We start from the raw sequence: 17910 nt of genomic DNA on the forward strand, positions 1-17910 counted from the left end.
AATGAAAATTAGATTTTTGAACAGGTATCTATTTCACATCATGTTTTAATCATCATCATCATCATTATTATTTCCATTATTATTATTGTCAGGATGGACAGCTATTTAATAAATACAGCGTTTTTTCGTCCATCTTTCTCCGTACAAAAAAGAAAATCTAAAGAACTACATGAACGAGAAGCTTGCTCTGTACAAGCTTAATTTACAAGCTTATTTTTCTATATCACAGCCGGGTAAAAAAATCTGGGTATTTGTGTATGCGGGCAGGGGACGAGGGCGCGGCCCCGAGGGGTGTGCTAAGCTCGAGGCGGTATGTGCTACGCGTTCAGCCCATTCAGCAAGGGTTGCGACTCCTCCCCGTCCGAGGTCGATCTGTGTCCATTAAAAGAAAATACGATTAGTCAATTATCCCACCAATTATCGGCAAAGGTGGGGAAGAAACTTTGTCAAAATGTACAGTATTTTCAGCTTCTCTCTTCCCAAGGTTTGGATTTACGGGGCTGTAACACCCATAAAAAGACGAAAATCTACATGGAGAAGGCAGCAGTCGTACGAAAATATGGGTTTTACGAAGAAATTACCTTATTATCACTGTCAAAATACATTGATTTCACAATTTTTTAAAAATATAGTATTTTGAAAGTGATAACAAGTTAATTTCTTCTCAAAACCAGTATTTCCGTACGACTCCTGCCTTCTCTTAAGTAAATTCTACTCTTTTTCTATGTATAATACCCCCCAAATGTATGTCACCCACCTCTCCAACTCCGCTCCATCTCCGATCCCACTGCTATTAGTATTATTATTAGTATGACAGCCACAAATCCTCTCCACAATCGTGTCTAGAATCCCTCCCGCCGTCAACTCCGTGGTGGACGATTGTCTCGACAAGACTCGATGGGATTGTTGGAGGATCGAGTGTGAATGGTGCGACGATCCGCAGCATCCTCCTCCCCCTCCGCCCCCGCCCATGCTGTGCTGTAAGCCGCCTCCTCCTCCCATGTGGTGGCAGCACGTGGTATTAATCGAATACGGCGGGGAGGGGGGTCCTACTCCGCCCATGAGGTCGTCATCATCCCCTCCGCCGACCGTCCCCCGGGTCATCATCATCCTTCTGATGAGCATCTCGTTCTCGCTCTCGGGCCCCGTGATAAAGTCGTGGAGCGCGGTGCGGGGGAAGCCCTCCTGGTAGTAGAGCTTGATCGTTTCGTAGGCGTCCATGATGAGGGCGATGAAGAGGGAGAGGACCACGTAGATGAAGAGCGAGATGAACGTGTACAAATACAAGCGGCAAAACCACCAGAGCAGGGAGGACTTGGACGACATCCCGGCGAATGTGGCGAACATGTCGTCTCCGTTGATTAGGGCGAATAGACATTCGGATGTGGTCGATAGTGTGGCGAACTGGGGGGGAGGAAAAATAGTTAAATGTTACAAAATATGTCAAATAATACATAAATATGTCATCCGTCATCATTTAACGTAGGACTTGACGACTCATCACCAAATCGCTAAAAATCAGCATGTTTTTAATCGCTTATTCTCCGCTCTGGGAATTTATTTTAAAATTCTGGACCACAAATTTGTGGAGCAGGTCGTTCCCAATTTAAAAAAAATATACACTCCAGATTTTGACAGTTTTTGAAGGCAGAGATTTCGCGTTTTAGAAGCCTTCAGAAAAATTGGAACTCGTCGAAACTGGCTCAAAAAACTCATCGCCATTCCCTTAATTAACTCACTGACTACAAATTTGTCGTTCAGAATTGTAAAATAAATTCCCAGAGTGGAGAAGAAATGATTAAAAATGTGCTGATTTTGACCATTTTAGTGATTCGTCATTTAATACGAACCTTGATGTGATACGGTCCTAGAATCAGCCACCCGCAAAACGTGAATCCCGCATAGATTAAGATGGCACAGATCAGGAAACGCATCACGTTTGGTGCGGCCCGTTTCATCGTGAGAATGAGGACGTTGTAGGTTCGGAAAAAACCTAGATATCGCAAAACGCCGAACCAAACTAGCAAATTTCCTACACCAAGGAGCAAACTGCAAATATTCCACGCTTCTCCGGTCAGCTCCTGAAACCAAAATAAAAAACCCCAATGAAATCACATCATAATTAGTTATTTATTACTATTTAATAAATTAATCATACCTTATTTTCAATCTGCTCTTTCAACGCGGATCCGACAATGATTAAAATATCGTTCACAATTATGAGCAGATACCAGAAATTCAAAAACTCCAGGCGATCCTCCACAGTTAAATCTTGGCCAAAGTAGCGCTTAAAGAAGGAGATCGTGTCCTGTCAACGTAAAAAATTTAATCACAATTAATTACACATGGTAATAAACTAGCGGAAGCGAAGTGCAGATTATTATGACCTCTTATACCGGGACCTTTTGACTTACAAGGTCCTCTCCTAACTTTCTCTCTTCATTTAAAAATTATATGTCTATTTGTTTGTTTGTTAATCCTTTATTCACGTGTCAACAGAGATAATTCATTACAAATGTCGATATTCAAAACTTAAGAAGAAGGCTCTGAATTTGGCGACGCGTTGTCGTTCTCACGGACTAATCGGTCCAACAAAAGAATACTTACCGCTTTTAGCAGCTGCGCCCTATAGATCGCCCTACAACACAAGACCAGCGACAAGGTGCACATTCCAATCACGATGTAGTTCACCCCACTCCTCCCGATCCGCTCCAGTCTATTGTCCGCTGCAAGATCAAGCACATTAATTAATTAGTATTACTCTCATCCTTCCCGACAAAAGAAGTCCCCCCACCTTTCCGCTCACCCATATAATTCGCGTCCCCCTTGCACCTCAGTCTCGTCGGTTGAGCCTCCAACGTCACCAGAGTTTGCCCGTCGTGGTCCCGATTGTTAAATACAATCTATTACATACAAAAACCATTCATTAAAAACACTGATTTCAGTTAAATTTAGTAGAGAATGTTTGTAACCCAGCAAAAAATTGTAAAGTTTCAAAATTTTATCCAGATTATGAACTAAATCCGACAGTCTACTCCTTTACAAACATGAATTACGCCATTATTTTATATTCTTATTGAGGCAATTCACGCAGTCATTTGTAATTTGTAAAATACGTGCGTTTTGTCAAATAATTGTACAAACTTTTAAAATTAAAGAGACAATCTTGAAGTTTACACAATTTGGAAGCTTCAAAATATTCGTAAAATTGTGTAAGACTTTGTAAATTTACAGAATTTATGGTTACAAGTTATCACTGACTGCATGAGTGAATCGCTTGCTTAATTTAGATGATTTTAACCCAGCAAACCTTGTAAACGTTACTAATTTTCAAAATTTTACATCCATCCCAAATTCAAACTCGGTCAATAATTTACTCCTTTATAAACATTAAATTCATGCCCTCGCCCCCCACTCACGTCAATATCGAACTGGAAACAATCCGGACTTTTGAACGGGCCTAGATCCCGAAACCGCACGGTTTTCAGGACAAAGGTCAAATGTCCTTCTAACAATGAGTCGAATGAAATCGAGGCGTTATACTTGGCTAGAAATTCCTCCAGGGAAAACTTCTCCCCCGTCGAGATCACACTTGGTGGCAACGTGATGCAACTGTTCTCCGTCAGACCGTCGTACACGTAGGATTCGTTAAACCCGAAAATCACCCCGTTCGAGTATCTCTCTATGCAAAGCTTCATCGGCGCCACGGTATTGTTCTTGGTGGGGTAAAAGTACGGTCCTATCGCGAGCTCCTCGATGGCACTGTACTACAAAAATTAGAGAAGATACACGCTTTTATTGTTCGATAATGTGTCATGTCAGTTGCCAATTCAGAGGTGGGATAAATTCTATGTAAAAATACAGTATTTTGCGTTCCGTTTTCCCCAGGGGTTGGATTTCCGGGGGTGTTACACCCACAAAAAGACGAAAATCTACGTGGAGAAGGCAGCAGTCGTACGAAAATACTGGTTTTCTGAAGAAATTAACTTTCTAACGTGATCAAAATACATTGTTTTCACGATTAAAAAAATGCAGTATTTTGACAGCGATGGGAAGTTAATTTCTTCACTAAACTCTTCATTTTCGTATGACTGCTGCCTTCTCGACGCAGATTCTCGTCTTTTTGTGGGTGTAACCCCTGGAAATCCAAACCCTGGGAAGAACTGACCTCAAAATACTGTATTTTCAAAACATCTTATTCATATCATCCAATTTATAATTTTGCTCTCACCGCATGGACGGCGTGGTCAAAGTATGAGTAAAAATCAGCCTTCGTGTACACCGCGAGCGGTCCGGTGGTCGGGGGGTACGACGTAATTTCACGACTAGTGTCCCAATCCTTGATAAAAAGATGGGAAAATGTGATCTTATTGTCCCACGTGTAGTTTACACTGGCGTAGCGATAACTCGCAAAAAGGCACAACTGCAAATAAACAAAAGCTGAACCCAAATTCAAAATTTTCCCTTCAAAATTAAAATTTTCAAAAATTCCTTTACCTGAAACGTCACAAAGAATATTTTTATTAGTTGGATCGTCAATTTGTAAGGAAACTGACGTCTCGTCTCCCACTTTTCGAGAGGGTTCATAAAAAAGTAGCGCAGTTGGCGACGCATCTTATCCAAAAGGGGGGATTCCGTGGAGGAGATATTCGTCGTCGTCGCCGTCATCCCCTCGACCCCACCAACGCCCACGCCACTCCGCCCACTCATGCTCACACTCATCAAACCAGCCCCACCATTATTGTTCACACTGCCATAACGTGTCATCGTCATTATGTTTCACACCGTATTTAATTCTTTTTGCAAGATAATTAGATTATCTTTAGAGTCAAACAATTAATTAATTAATTAATTAAACTAACGCACACATCCCCACGTCCCCCGTAGGCTGATAAGCTGTCCCGTCCTCTCCTCCAAAAGTAATTAACTTTGTCACAATTTCAAAATTTCAATTGTTTATTTTATTTTTCCAATCCAGAATACAAACTAAACCATTTCTTCTTCCTCATACTCACCAATCCTTTTCCCAATTCGTTCTCCCAAAAGACAGATAAATTTATGCTAAATAATTAATATTATTTATTTAATTTTTTTAAATGATCACTTAAATTAAAGATGATGAATGAGAATGGGAGGACAAAGAAGTGTACAGAATTCGTATTTATTATTGTGTGTGTGTCCTACAGAAGAACCAGATGATGCAGATTTCCACCACCACGGCCACCACCACCACGATCACCACCAAATAGTCTGCACTGCTTGGATCGATACCAGTTCGGGATTAGTCAGATATCAGCTAAAAACACATTTTACTTTACTTATTTACGATTAATGTATATATCCAGTGGCCGCGGAAGCGAAGCGTGGGGACAGGGGACAATATGTCCCCAGAGGGTTGATCGATGTCCCCATTTTAGATATATAAATTCCTCTTTCCCCCATCCTAATGTCCCCACACAGCCAATGTCCCCACGGTTATTCGATGACCCCCATCTTATATAAACCCCCTCCCCCATCCTATACAATTTTAATGTCCCCACAGCTTCCGCAGCTACTGAATACATCCAACTAATTTTATCCCATGAATGAATGACAAATGACATCATCCTTCAGCAGCCAGACGGCACGCCAGATAATTTTTTTGGTAAAATTTGTGACATTGATAGGAGCACAAAATTATTAATGTACGTATGTATCTATGTACGTAATACTTAACGGTTACTTAAATATATCAATATATGACATGTACATACGTATGTAAGAAGAATCATGCATTATCTCCACCACCGCTCCGTGAAGAACAACAAAATTTCCCATGATAAGCCGCATATTCTTCTTATGTAATCTAGAAGACTTTGTATTCGTCTTATCGACATTCGTCCGCATTTTTAACTGCACAATTATTCTATCCTCTAATAAGTTTCAGTTCCTTTCCTTCCGCTACTTACTTAACCATCCATTTTAAATTCCAATCTCATCATCATCTTCTAATGCCAAGAATTTCCTCCCCTTGTTATACATGAATTCAGTAAGTATTTAGCACCGGAATTTTTCATGAACTTTATAAACAACTAGAGAAACGAAATATGAGAACTGAATGTCCAACTAATAACCAGCATGCAGCAGTCATAAGTAGTTAAATTTAATAACCAACCCACATTACTATTAGATTTTACTACAATTTATATCTATCCCTTAATAAATAACTAGTAGTCTCATTCCTTCCGCTATTTAACAATCCATTCTAAATTTGTCATCGTCCAAGAATTTCCACCCCTCGTTCTTCTTTGTTATGAATTCAGTAGTTGTAAGTACATACCAGAATTTTTCATGAACTTGATAAACAACTGGAAATGAACTGAATCCAAGCCCAACTAACCAGCTTTAAGTGCATCGTAGTTAAATAACCAACCAACCCACGCTACTTTAGTACGATTAGTCATCCTCACAATTCCATGTACGTACAATTCTAATCTATTGTTTATAAATATATCATTTTACAACAACAACAACCCATTTAAAGTACAAACACGCTGTAAATTTCCTTCATATCCGAGAACACATTCTCCAATTTCATTCCATGCAAAACACAAATGCCTAATGCAAGCTGGAACATTTCAATTAAAATTAGAAAAAAAACACGTCAAAATATGTTCATTAAAAAAAAACATGAGTTTTGCTAATGTAAAAAGATAAACGGTTATTAGAATTTACTACTTTATTGACATTATTTTTTCAATTTGTTTACCAAATCTCGTAACATTTTAGAACTTTACCAACTTAAAAAGATTCATTGGGACTACGATATAAGTAAATCGTGTTAAAACTACACTATAAAAATGCTCACTACAATTCATTTTTGAATAACGACACGACTAATGAAAATTATGGCCTAATTTACTATAACAAATTGTTAATGATAGGTAGTAAACTAAACTAAACCCTCCATGAAAAAACACACGTGTAAACGGATCAAGAACTATAAAAAGGTGAAAAGTATTTCCGCTCCCAACTTGAGATTTGCATAATTATGAAGAACCACCTGAAATTAACCAAATTAATGATAATTAGTTATTAAATAGGACTCGAATCAGCAAAATCAACACATTTTTAATGATTTCTCGCCTCTGGAAATTTATTTTAAAATTCTGGACAACAAATTTGTAGAGCAGGTCGTTCCTAATTTTCAAAAAATATACACTCCAGATTTTGACACTCTTTGAAGGAAGAGATCTCAAGTTTAAGAACCCTTCAGAAAAATTGGAACTCATCGAAACTGGTTTAGAAACTCACCGCTATTCTATTAAGCAACTTATTGAATACAAATTTGTCGTCCAGAAATTTAAAATAAATTCACAGAGCCGAGAAATCATTAAAAATATGCTGATTTTTGCAATTTATCATCCAGTCCTACATTAACCTGATCTCATTTTAAATAAATAAACTCACCACCAAATTATCCAATTATTAAAAACTCCCCAAAAAAGCCAATCTTCCATTCCATTTTACGGATTCCACCAGCGCGTTGAAAACTGCGGGACAGCCTTCCAAATCCTTTTCCTCCACAGGAGTGTCGACCTGGGGCGTTGCCTGCGAGGAATATCTTTATGCAAGCTGAACATCTGGGGGCTTCCGTAATCCCACATCGGTCGAATTGCCCCCTCGCAAAATTCCTCCAACCCCGAGTCCCACATTTCCGGGGAAAGCTCCGTCAGCCAATGACCCAGCCCAAAGTCGGCCACGCGAGGAATCCCGCGCAACAAGGTCAACCATTTAGCGAGAGGGATGTACAAATCAAAAATCATAAGCTCGTGAACCGCCTAGCAAAAAATTAAAATTATTCTATGCAAATTATTACACATAAATTTGCAATATTTCACGCACTCTGACGATCCCGAAGAGTTCAGTGTGCGATAAGTTGGCGAAGAGGTCTTCTTCCCAATCGTGGTAGCGCCACGGGTTGATGACGTCCTTCTCGGGACGAGCGAACATGCTCAAACGAAAGTATTCTCGGGCACGCTTTTCCTCTTCGATGTCCTCCTCGACCTGAGAACATTTAAACAAAATAGCGTTTAATTAATTAATTAATACTTAAAATAGAGGTAGACCCAGCGTATGGGATCCGATTTTGAGCAAATTAGTGTCAATCGAAGACAAATTTGATTAGTATGAAATTTGGGAAAGACACGATCTCCCAATGGGCACGTTTGGCGCAGATATTTGCATCCCAAGAGGAGAAAAGCGCCCAGTAAAGTCGACAAAGTTAACAATTTCCTCATTTACTGGTCGTTTTCTCCTCTTGGGATGCAAATATCTGCGCCAAACGTGCCCATTGGGAGATCGTGTCTTTCGGAAATTTCATACTAATCAAATTTGTCATCGATTTGGTCATTTTCTATTGTTAGTAATTTTTAATTCTTACTAATTGAAGGTTAGATTATAGCTTAATTAATTCTTTCTACATACCTGGTCACGATGCAAAGCCATAAACTTCTCGATCCAGCGCCATTCAAAAGTCGTTAATCCGAGCATCCTCCAATTTTCATCCTTTACCTTGAACGCCGGCAACTCGGGTGGAAACTCGATCAATTCTTTAAAGTCGGGGGACAAATCAGCCCCAATTTCTGCCCCAACGGGCTTATCTTCACCTGATAAACCGGCCTCGTCGAGTGTCACGTCCTCTTCTTCTTCCGAGGATACATCCATCACCTCAATTTCTTTCTTATCGTCGCCCTTCGATACCGTTGCCCAGCCATTCTTCGCCTCGATAAGGTCCTTCATCAAGGTCCGCTTCGTACTACAGCAGACTTCATTGAGCCGCCCGACAAGCTCGCTCGATCCCGCGACGACGACGGAGCTTACTCGAATCGTGTCGTTATCCGAGGTCTTCACGACAATGTCGGGAAACCAGTGAGTGTGGTTGCAATTGCAAAATTTTGCACATTCCAAGCACGGATTCCAATATCTGTCATTAAGTCAAGATTTACATTAATTAATAATTAATTAATTACTAATTAATAATTAATTAATTAATAATTAATTAATTACTAATTAAACTAATTAATTAATTCCCCCTTTAACTTACAACTCGGTCAGTGAGTGTCCCCCAGGGCAGGGTGGAATTCGCCTCGCCGGAATATATACACCGGTCTTCGGATCGTAAAAAATTTGCCCGTCCACCTTCCCAACTTTCATCGTAGGTTCGAGCGATTTCAAAAACGCCGCTTTCTGTTTTCGATACATTGTCACTGCAGTAAAAAAGGTGGGTTTACTTTTCAAAAATAGTTATTTCAAAAATTAATAATTTAACAATTTTAAAAAAACTTCAGCTGCTGGCAGTGCTGGCAGAAGACTCGAGTGAATTTCGCAGACTGGCAAATCTCCTCACCAGGCGGCGGTTCTTTTACTCCGCTTCACAGGAGGAGAGCTTCACCACCTGCCCTTCTCAGATCTTGATGCCTTTTGCACAGGGCTTTCTAATTAACTAGTCTCTTAAGCCCGCAATGCGGGCTCTCAGCAAAACAATTTTATTTAGTTTAGCGATACAAATTCCTTCTGAATAATTGTTACACATTTACCTTCACACAGAGCAAAGGAGCGTGGACTTAATTGTCACGTTTTATAGCACGATGTTTAATAATAGAGTTCACAATTCTATTTGTGTGACAACGAAAAACGTGCTGTCACGACTTTATGGGTGTGACCAAGAAATTCGTTCAGTTACGCCTCTAAAGGGGGTGACCACGAAAAAGGTTAGGTCACGACTCTAAAGGGGGTGACCACGAAAAACGTTAGGTCACGACTCTAAAGGGGGTGACCACGAAAGACATTAGGTCACGACTCTAAAGGGGGTGACCACGAAAGACATTAGGTCACGACTCTAAAGGGGGTGACCACGAAAGACATTAGGTCACGACTCTAAAGGGGGTGACCACGAAAGACATTAGGTCACGACTCTAAAGGGGGTGACCACGAAAGACATTAGGTCACGACTCTAAAGGGGGTGACCACGAAAAACGTTCAGTCACGACTCTAAAGGTTGTGACCACTAAAACGTACGGTCACAACTCTAAAGTATGGCATTGTTCTAACGTGTTAAGAACGTTTAGGCACTTAAAGCAAACGCCCGCCCTCTAGCGCTGAAAAACAGCCAACATCCGATAGGTGGCGCTGGTAGGTACTTAAAATTAGTAAGGCACAGGTCAAGTGTCAACTATACCGTGGGGCACAGAGGTCACAGGTCAAGTATAGTGGGTGTGCCCAGATTACAGGTCAAGTGTAAAGTATAGTGGATGTGCCCAGGTCACAGGTCAAATGTCAAGTACAGTGGGTGTGCCCAGGTCACAGGTCAAGTGTAGCGGGTGTGCCCAGGTCACAGGTCAAGTGTAGCGGGTGTGCCCAGGTCACAGGTCAAGTGTCAAGTATAGTGGGTGTGCCCAGGTCACAGGTCAAGTGTCAAGTATAGTGGTTGTGCCCAGGTCACAGGTCAAGCGTCAAGTATAGTGGGTGTGCCCAGGTCACAGGTCAAGTGTCAAGTATAGTGGGTGTGCCCAGGTCACAGGTCAAGTGTCAAGTATAGTGGGTGTGCCCAGGTCACAGGTCAAGTGTCAAGTATAGTGGGTGTGCCCAGGTCACAGGTCAAGTGTCAACTCTGTAAAGTGTCAACTTTATGGGTTGTACGCAGGTCGCAGGTCAAATGTCAAGTCCAGGGGGGGTATGCCAAGGTCACAGGTCAAATGTCAAATCTAGTGGGTGTGCCCAGGTCACAGATCAAATGTCAAGTCTGGTGGGTGTGCCCAGGTCACAGGTCAAATGTCAAGTCTAGTGGGTGTGCCCAGGTCACAGGTAAAGTGTCAAGTTTAGGGGGTGAGTCCGTTCATGTGATCAAGTCTCGGCAGATCCGAAGGGTGTGTTTCGTTATTCTCGTGTTCGTCAACGTTTTTGGAGCGTTTTGACACTTTAGCGAAAAACGCCCTCTAGAAACGAAAAATGTAACATAGTGCCCCAACTGCCGCTAGGTGACATAAGCTTGGACAGTGTGAGACACGTGCGTAATCAGGCGGCAACTTCAACTGGTAACACACACCACTGCACAATTATTGGTTCTGATTAGTGAATCTAATTAATTATCTAATTAAATAGCATGTTTAAATTAATTACTAATTACTAATTTACGTTAACTGGTACTACCGAAGCTAATTGAAATTAATAATTAATTAGAAGATCACTAAAAATCACCAATTAATTGGTCAATGTTCTAATTAATTAGCTAATTAATTGGCTTAATTAGTAAACTGAGTTTGATTACCAATTGCGAATTTATTAGACAAAATATTTTCCTTCTAATTATCAATTACTTATTAATTAGAACTGTGGCTAATTAAAAAGCTCTGCTTTTGCATATGTTGTAGCCCTAGATGGAAACCAAGCCAAAAGTACAACAACTCCTGTTTCCATATTCAGCGAGAAAGAGAGAAAAACTCCGATTCTGGTGGTTATCCACCACCGTCGACGTCAGGGGCGTATCCTCTGCACTTTATCTCTCTCTCACTATGCAAACTTTGGATCTCACCAATTCTCAATTAATTAACCAGTCAGGATTAATTAAATCATGGCTTATCAAAATCACGATAACCCTTTAATTTTCGCAGAAACTTTTAATTTGGGGCGAATTGAGTAAAATATTCGGTTATCTGAAAAATAGATAAGAATGACCATAACCCCTGTAACATTAATTTTGAATTAGAAATCGTCATTACAAATTAGGATAAGCATAAATTTTCAAGTTTAGTGTGATTTTGATAAACGAAATTTGCATATCTTGAAAATAGATAATCAAATTGATAAGCCCCGTAGCTCTAATTTCAGCTGTAAATATATCATTATTATAAACTCTGACAAGCTGAAGATTTTAATTTGGAAAAATTTGGACGAACGAATTTTACTTATCTGAAAAATTGATAAGCCTCGAGATAATCTTACTTAGTGTTCACTTTAGAGTGGATGTAATGTAACTATGTACAATTTTAAATTTAGGGCGAGTTGGCAATTTAGTTTTAGATATTGCCAATTTTTATAACTTCGGTACTTCCATTTATGTCTCATTACTGGCTTGTTACGGCTCTTGCCTTATAAGTCACTCCCACAGAAACTTTGATCGCAAAAATCTCCATGTTGCAAAACTTTCTCTTCGGACAACAAAAACTTAAAATGTTGGTTTTTTGAAGTAGAAAAATCTGGCATTAGGTTGTCAGAAGAGAAAGTTTTGCAACACCGAGTTTTTTAGTGATTTCCATGTAGGCAAAAAAAACGCCAATTTTCGAATTTTGAAACTTTTGATGCACCAAAATGTCTGTATTCATGGGGGAATTCAAATGTCAAATACAAATTGAGGTCTAATTATTGTTGTACCGAGTGTACATTAGCTTTCTCATTTTCCCCAATTTATTTTCTCAATTTTTGAAAGGGGGGTGGTTGAAGATAATTCAAAAATAGCTATGCTACAATTAAGCTTAATCCCGTATTTGTATTTACAACTTTTTTTGTTTAATTCGGTGAAATCGATGCGAAATGGATGTGTACTTTTGGCTTGGCTTCCATCCCTAGGCAAATGTATGATAACCCTGGAGTGATTTGATGCCATGACCAAATTTGCGTACGCCACAGCTCCCAAAATGTGTGAAAACCACAAAATGGTCAACTTCAAAAATCAGTTGAAGCACATGAAAATAGGGCATTTTGCGTGGTTTTCACACCTTTGAAGGGGTGTGGCCGGCGCAAATGTGGCCATGACATCAAACCACTCGAGGGTTATCCTACATTCGTTTTGGCTATCAAATAAATATCCAAAGGGTATCGAGATCTGAGAGGGGCAGCTGGTGAAGCTCTCCACCTCAGATCGCTGTGATTTTAACCACTGTCTATATTAAAAAACCTACCCCAAGCAACTTTGCGGGGCATTTTAAGATGGCATTAATGCCATCTTGGTAGTTAAGGGCAACACATTTGGGTGGAAATGACCCCCACCGGCCAACCACTTGACCGATCATGCTCATCTCCGAACTCATCGTTACTTTTTACCCGAAGATGAAGCATGCAAAATTTCAACTCGATAGCTTTTGTTTAAAGTGAGTTATCGTGCCTACATACGGACAGACGGACGGACAGACAGACATCTTGACAAATCTATAAGGCCTAAAACGGGTTTTTAGAGTTTTAACCAGTTTTGGACACAAAATTTTGGACGTCCAAAAGGTGTCCAAAACATAAAATCGGGCAAAATATTACAAGTTCGTCATTATTGAGTCTTTTGATAATCCGTTGACGTAGATGTAATCTACCCTCCCATCAATCATTTTTGCCTGTAATACTTTTAGGTTTAGAAAACTTTTTCATTTCTCAAGTAATGAAACATCTTAAAAGAACAGTTTTTCCTAATTTCGTGGTATTATTACAAACACAGAAAAACGCTCAAAGTTAATGGCAGATTACATCCATGTGTGGACAGAGATTTGCAAAAAAAGTCGTTAATATTCATAAAAAAACTTATAACATTTTGCTCAATTTTCCAATATTGAACGATTTTAGATGTCCAAACTTATTTTGCCCAGTTTTTGACTTGTAAGTCCAGTAATGCAGAAAAATAAAATGTAAATAAATATGAAAGCGATACTTTTTGCATGCATTGCATTTTTGTAGGATTTACCATTTATAAGATAGAAAATTAAGCGTAAAAATATTTCACTAATTTTACTTACAAAATAAAATATTTCGCCAGCAATCACAACTTAATTTCTTCACGAAACAAGTTTTTTCGTACGACTGTTGTCTTCTTCACGTAGATTTTTGTCTTTTTGTGGGTCTGGAAATTCAGAACGGAACTCAAAATACTCTATTTTGATAAAGTATTTTGCCCACCTTGTCAGGTATTTTATTCGCAAGTTATCTTTGATTTTACTAAGGCGGCGACTAATGACGGATGTCAAAAGTCACCAGGACAAAACTAAGGCAGCAAAAGCCAGAAATTTTCACTATGCATGGGAAGACTTTCTCCACCACGTGACGAGCACGTTTTGTGCCAAGTAATTTCTTGACCTTCGATAACCTCCTGCTAGCTGACGGCGACTCTGCTTGGTTATCATGGCTGACCTCCCCCTTATTCATCCTGCCTCCTTAAGTTCCCCGGCTAGCAACAATCGATCCCTTCTTCTGCACAGAATATTATTCAGTCAGCATGTGTAGTTGACCAATACATTTTATATGCAAATTAAGCATGCAATCTTACCAACGGCTCGTTGTGAAAATTTATTTGGGGTGAGACGTGTGTTCGGAATGCAGTCGGTTTGATTTTCAAGCCACTTTCAGCTTTCTTTACGCTTCTGGTTTTTTGTTTTAATGTAAACTTTGTGGAAATGTTTAAAATTTACTAAATTTCTGGAAGAAGTGAGCGTGTTGGTCTCTGAGTGAGAGATAACTTGGCTTATCTGTGCATCCCACCAACAGGTAAGTAAGTCTCGTATAGTCAGTCCTACCAAAAAGGCAGCAAAGTGCAGAATGGTGGAAAGAATTAAGCTACAAAATCCTGGAAAAAGCAAGACGGTGATGATTAAATATGCAATGCAAAATAATTAATTTGTGTGTGGAGGATTTAGCGAGAATATTTTGCCACAAGTAATAAGACGGTGCATGGTCATTGCCATTGATTAATTATTCCATGCAAATTGAGACTATTTTCGTCCACCTCTGGGAGAAATCTGTGTGCATCCACAATCTCTGAAATTTGACTATGAATCAAAATCCTTATCCAAGTGACATATTTCTTGTCATTCCACTCATATCAGAATTATGTGTGGCTTTTGTCAAAGTGGAATATGAGCGAAAGTTGGGCAAATGGAATTTTACGTAGAATGCAAAAGAACGCATGCAAACTTAACTTAATCGAACTGTGCAGCCTAATCAAGCATTTAACATGTCTTGTGCAGGGTTTCGTCAAAAATTTTGGTTCAAAACCAGTTTGGATACCGAATTTTGGACGTCGCAAATGTCCAAAAAGCTCCAAAATTCAAAATGAGGCAAAATCTTACAAGTTCTTTAGTAACGATTTTTTTTGCAAATGTAAATCTGCACAGGAATGTAATTTTGCATTAGTTTTGAGCATTTTGGTGTGTATGTAAATACCATGAAATCTGGAAAAATATTGTCTTTTAACGTGTCGTCTTACTTGAGAAATTAAGAAACTTTCCGAACCGTGTCGTACATTACACACTAACCAAAATGCTTACAATTAAGAGTACATATTTAAGTAAATATGCGTCAACGGATTATGGAAATATTCAACAATCAAGAACTCGTAACATGTCCCGTTTTCAATTTTGGACGTCCAAAAACGGTTGTCCAGCCCTGGTTAAAACCGAATTGGACGCCTGTTTCGAACAGTGGTTAACTAGCACTTTCCCCTCTCTTTCTCTCTGCTGTTTAAATTAATTTACAATATACTTTAAATCAAATACATACAATTTAATGGTTAAGATTTGGAAATACTCGTCTCATGTTGAAGAAAAATACCTATTACAAGTTTTCATTAATCAGAAATTATTCCATGTTTTTAAAAGTTATGAGAAAACGTGTCATCCAAAAGTGGTTGTTTATATGTACCATGCAACTCATACAAATCATACTACATATATTAACCTTACGAAAAATAGATTATGCAAAGTGACCGGAAACCTGCAATATGAACCCCATCCGACGTATGCACAAATTGACCATTCCTCTCGTCACGATGAAATATGTCGTCGTCACTGGTCCAGCCTTGCATTTATGTCGGCACATGGAAAAATGGGAGCGAGAAACGAGCAGAGTTTTACAAAAAACAGAATGTCTTTACTCCATAAAAATCGTCATGGTCAAAATGGTCACAAAAATCATGTCACGTTTACTTAATTATGCCATTTTTATCAGTCGTACAAAAATAATTATCTCGTCATAAATCGTGAAATGTGGAACATATAAAAATCTAAAGTATGGAAACATGTCGTCTTTTGGCGAGGGCTCAGTTGCCAGATGAATCCTTATTCAGGGGGATGAAACTTCTTCAAATGTGTCCCTACATTGCCTTTCTGCGTAAACGTCTTCCCACAGCGGGGGCAGGGGTGCCGGATTTTGGCGTGAACATTGCTCACGTGCGTCACCATGTGCTCCTTCCTCCCAAACTTCTTGCCGCACTCGGGACACGCGAAGTCCTTCAGCTTCCGGTGAACCGTCGTCTTGTGTCTGGTCAGACCTTGTTTTCGACTGAAGGCTTGACCACACTCATCACACTTGACCATTTTCGGGTTCGAAGTGTGACTGCGCTTGTGCATGGTTAAGTTACTTTTCAAACTAAACTGCTTCTCACACTGGTCGCATGGAAAAGGTTTTTCTTTCGTGTGGGAGACCAGGTGCTTATGATAAGTGTGGTTATCGGGGAATTTCTTCTGACAGAATAGACATTCTCGACCCGAACCCTGCTTCACGAGGGTGACCTTCTCGTCCTCGGAGAGGTGGGCGAACCGATGCCTGGCCAGGTCTTGTTTGGAGGAGAACGTTTTTCCACAAGTGTGACACTTTCCGCCCGCTTTTTCCTTCGTGTGGGTCGCCACATGACAACCGAGATGAGATGGAGCTGGGAATCGTTTGGTGCAGAAGTAGCAGCCGTGTTGCCAGCCCTGCCGCACCTCCGCGCGCTCCTCGAGACTCAGATGGACGAAGAGATGCCGGGTTAAACTTGTTTTCTGGGTGAACTTCTGCTTGCAAACGGGGCAGGCGTGGTTCTTCCGACCTTCGTGGGAATTCACGTGGTCGGTAAATTGATGACGAGTCAAGAACACTTTTTCGCAGTGGGGGCACTTCTCATGGAAAACTGAGGACCGCTCCAGCTCGTCGGAGTTGAGGTGGGTGCGGGCATGGAGGTGAGCAGAGGTTCTGTTGGCGAAGGGACGGAGGCAGGTTTTGCATGGGAAGATTTTCCCCTCGACGCGATGACCACGCTTCTTCCCCCGCCTGCCAAGTTGAGGGGATTTCTTAGCCTTTGGTGGCCTGTTGTCGGTTGTCACGTGGTTATTGTCACGTGGTGTTGGGTGTGGTTGGAGGGAGCGAGGAGGAAGTGTTCCGTTCTCTGGAAAGCGGTCCCTTTGGCACACTTTCTCCGTGGTGGGGACGAGTGCTTTCTTGTTGACCTCCATCCCGTAGAACGGAAACGTCACTCGATAAGTTCCCCCGCTAGCGACCACTGATTCCTTCCCCTACACAAAATATTCCATGAAATTACTAGGTCAGCGTTTACAGTTGAAGGACAGATTTTGTATTAAAATTCCAAATGCAATCTTACCAACGGCTCTTTTTCTCAAAATTTCGGCGTTTGGGAAATGCGGTTGGTTCCAGAGTAAAAAATTCCCTCGTCAAATCCTGCGTTTCAGATCCTTCACAAATCTCAAGGGACGTTCAGTTTTCTTTACTTGGCGTCGTTCTGCCCTCTTTTTATCAATGTAAACCCGGTGGAAACGTTTAAAATTGGCAAAATTTCAGTGAGCTCTTGTTTGCCGGGGAGCTTGTTGGTCTCTGACGGAGGGATGCCTTCGATTATCCACCAACAGCCAAGTTTCGTACAGTCAGTCCTACCGAAAAGGCAGGCAACAAAATGCAGAATGATTTCTGCGTGGAGAATTAAGCAAGAAAATCGTGAAATAAGACGGTGGTGGTGATGCTAATTAATTAAATATTCAATGCAAATTCGGCTGATTGTCCACCTCTGAAAGAAATCTGGCTGCATTCACAATCTCTTAAATTTGGGTATGAATCAGAATTCCTTCCCTGCGTTCTTTTAACACTCAGATTAAAAGAAATTCTCTAAGGAAAATATGTGCAAAGGAA

At 40.3% G+C, this 17910-nt stretch overlaps 3 protein-coding genes across 6 annotated transcripts; all 3 read right to left on the reverse strand.

Annotated features, from left to right (window-relative positions):
* Window positions 1–27: 27 nt before the first annotated feature.
* Window positions 28–5242, reverse strand: LOC110861759 (mucolipin-3). Of its 2 annotated transcripts, none has more exons than XM_035844941.1 (9): window positions 4498–5242; window positions 4232–4423; window positions 3420–3767; window positions 2795–2903; window positions 2608–2726; window positions 2159–2308; window positions 1851–2081; window positions 758–1404; window positions 28–372 (listed from the first exon to the last, which is right to left on the reverse strand). In XM_035844941.1, the coding sequence occupies exons 1-9, from the start codon at window positions 4771–4773 to the stop codon at window positions 318–320; spliced, it is 2127 nt and encodes a 708-aa protein (XP_035700834.1). In that variant the 5' UTR covers window positions 4774–5242; the 3' UTR covers window positions 28–317. The 2 variants fall into 2 exon arrangements, with proteins under 2 accessions (XP_035700834.1, XP_021966574.1); XM_022110882.2 differs by having other exon boundaries at window positions 2807–2903; window positions 4498–5240.
* Window positions 5243–6685: 1443 nt separating this feature from the next.
* On the reverse strand, window positions 6686–14556 carry LOC110861761. 3 transcript variants are annotated; one of them, XM_035844942.1, is made up of 8 exons: window positions 14285–14556; window positions 13918–14208; window positions 13758–13861; window positions 9086–9248; window positions 8467–8965; window positions 7885–8046; window positions 7450–7820; window positions 6686–7042 (listed from the first exon to the last, which is right to left on the reverse strand). In XM_035844942.1, exons 4-7 carry the CDS (start codon window positions 9241–9243, stop codon window positions 7506–7508), a joined length of 1134 nt encoding a protein of 377 aa, XP_035700835.1. In that variant the 5' UTR covers window positions 9244–9248; window positions 13758–13861; window positions 13918–14208; window positions 14285–14556; the 3' UTR covers window positions 6686–7042; window positions 7450–7505. The 3 variants fall into 3 exon arrangements, with proteins under 3 accessions (XP_035700835.1, XP_035700836.1, XP_021966578.1); XM_035844943.1 differs by lacking the exon at window positions 13758–13861 and having other exon boundaries at window positions 14095–14208; XM_022110886.2 differs by having other exon boundaries at window positions 13758–14208.
* Window positions 14557–15860: 1304 nt separating this feature from the next.
* Window positions 15861–17679, reverse strand: LOC110861776 (gastrula zinc finger protein XlCGF17.1-like). Its single transcript, XM_022110902.2, has 2 exons — window positions 17369–17679; window positions 15861–17282 (listed from the first exon to the last, which is right to left on the reverse strand). The coding sequence occupies exon 2, from the start codon at window positions 17220–17222 to the stop codon at window positions 16071–16073; it is 1152 nt and encodes a 383-aa protein (XP_021966594.1). The 5' UTR covers window positions 17223–17282; window positions 17369–17679; the 3' UTR covers window positions 15861–16070.
* Between the last annotated feature and the right edge of the window lie 231 nt (window positions 17680–17910).

The sequence above is a fragment of the Folsomia candida genome, unplaced genomic scaffold, assembly GCF_002217175.1.
Source record: "Folsomia candida strain VU population unplaced genomic scaffold, ASM221717v1 Fcan01_Sc045, whole genome shotgun sequence".
Lineage (NCBI taxonomy): Eukaryota > Metazoa > Arthropoda > Collembola > Entomobryomorpha > Isotomidae > Folsomia > Folsomia candida.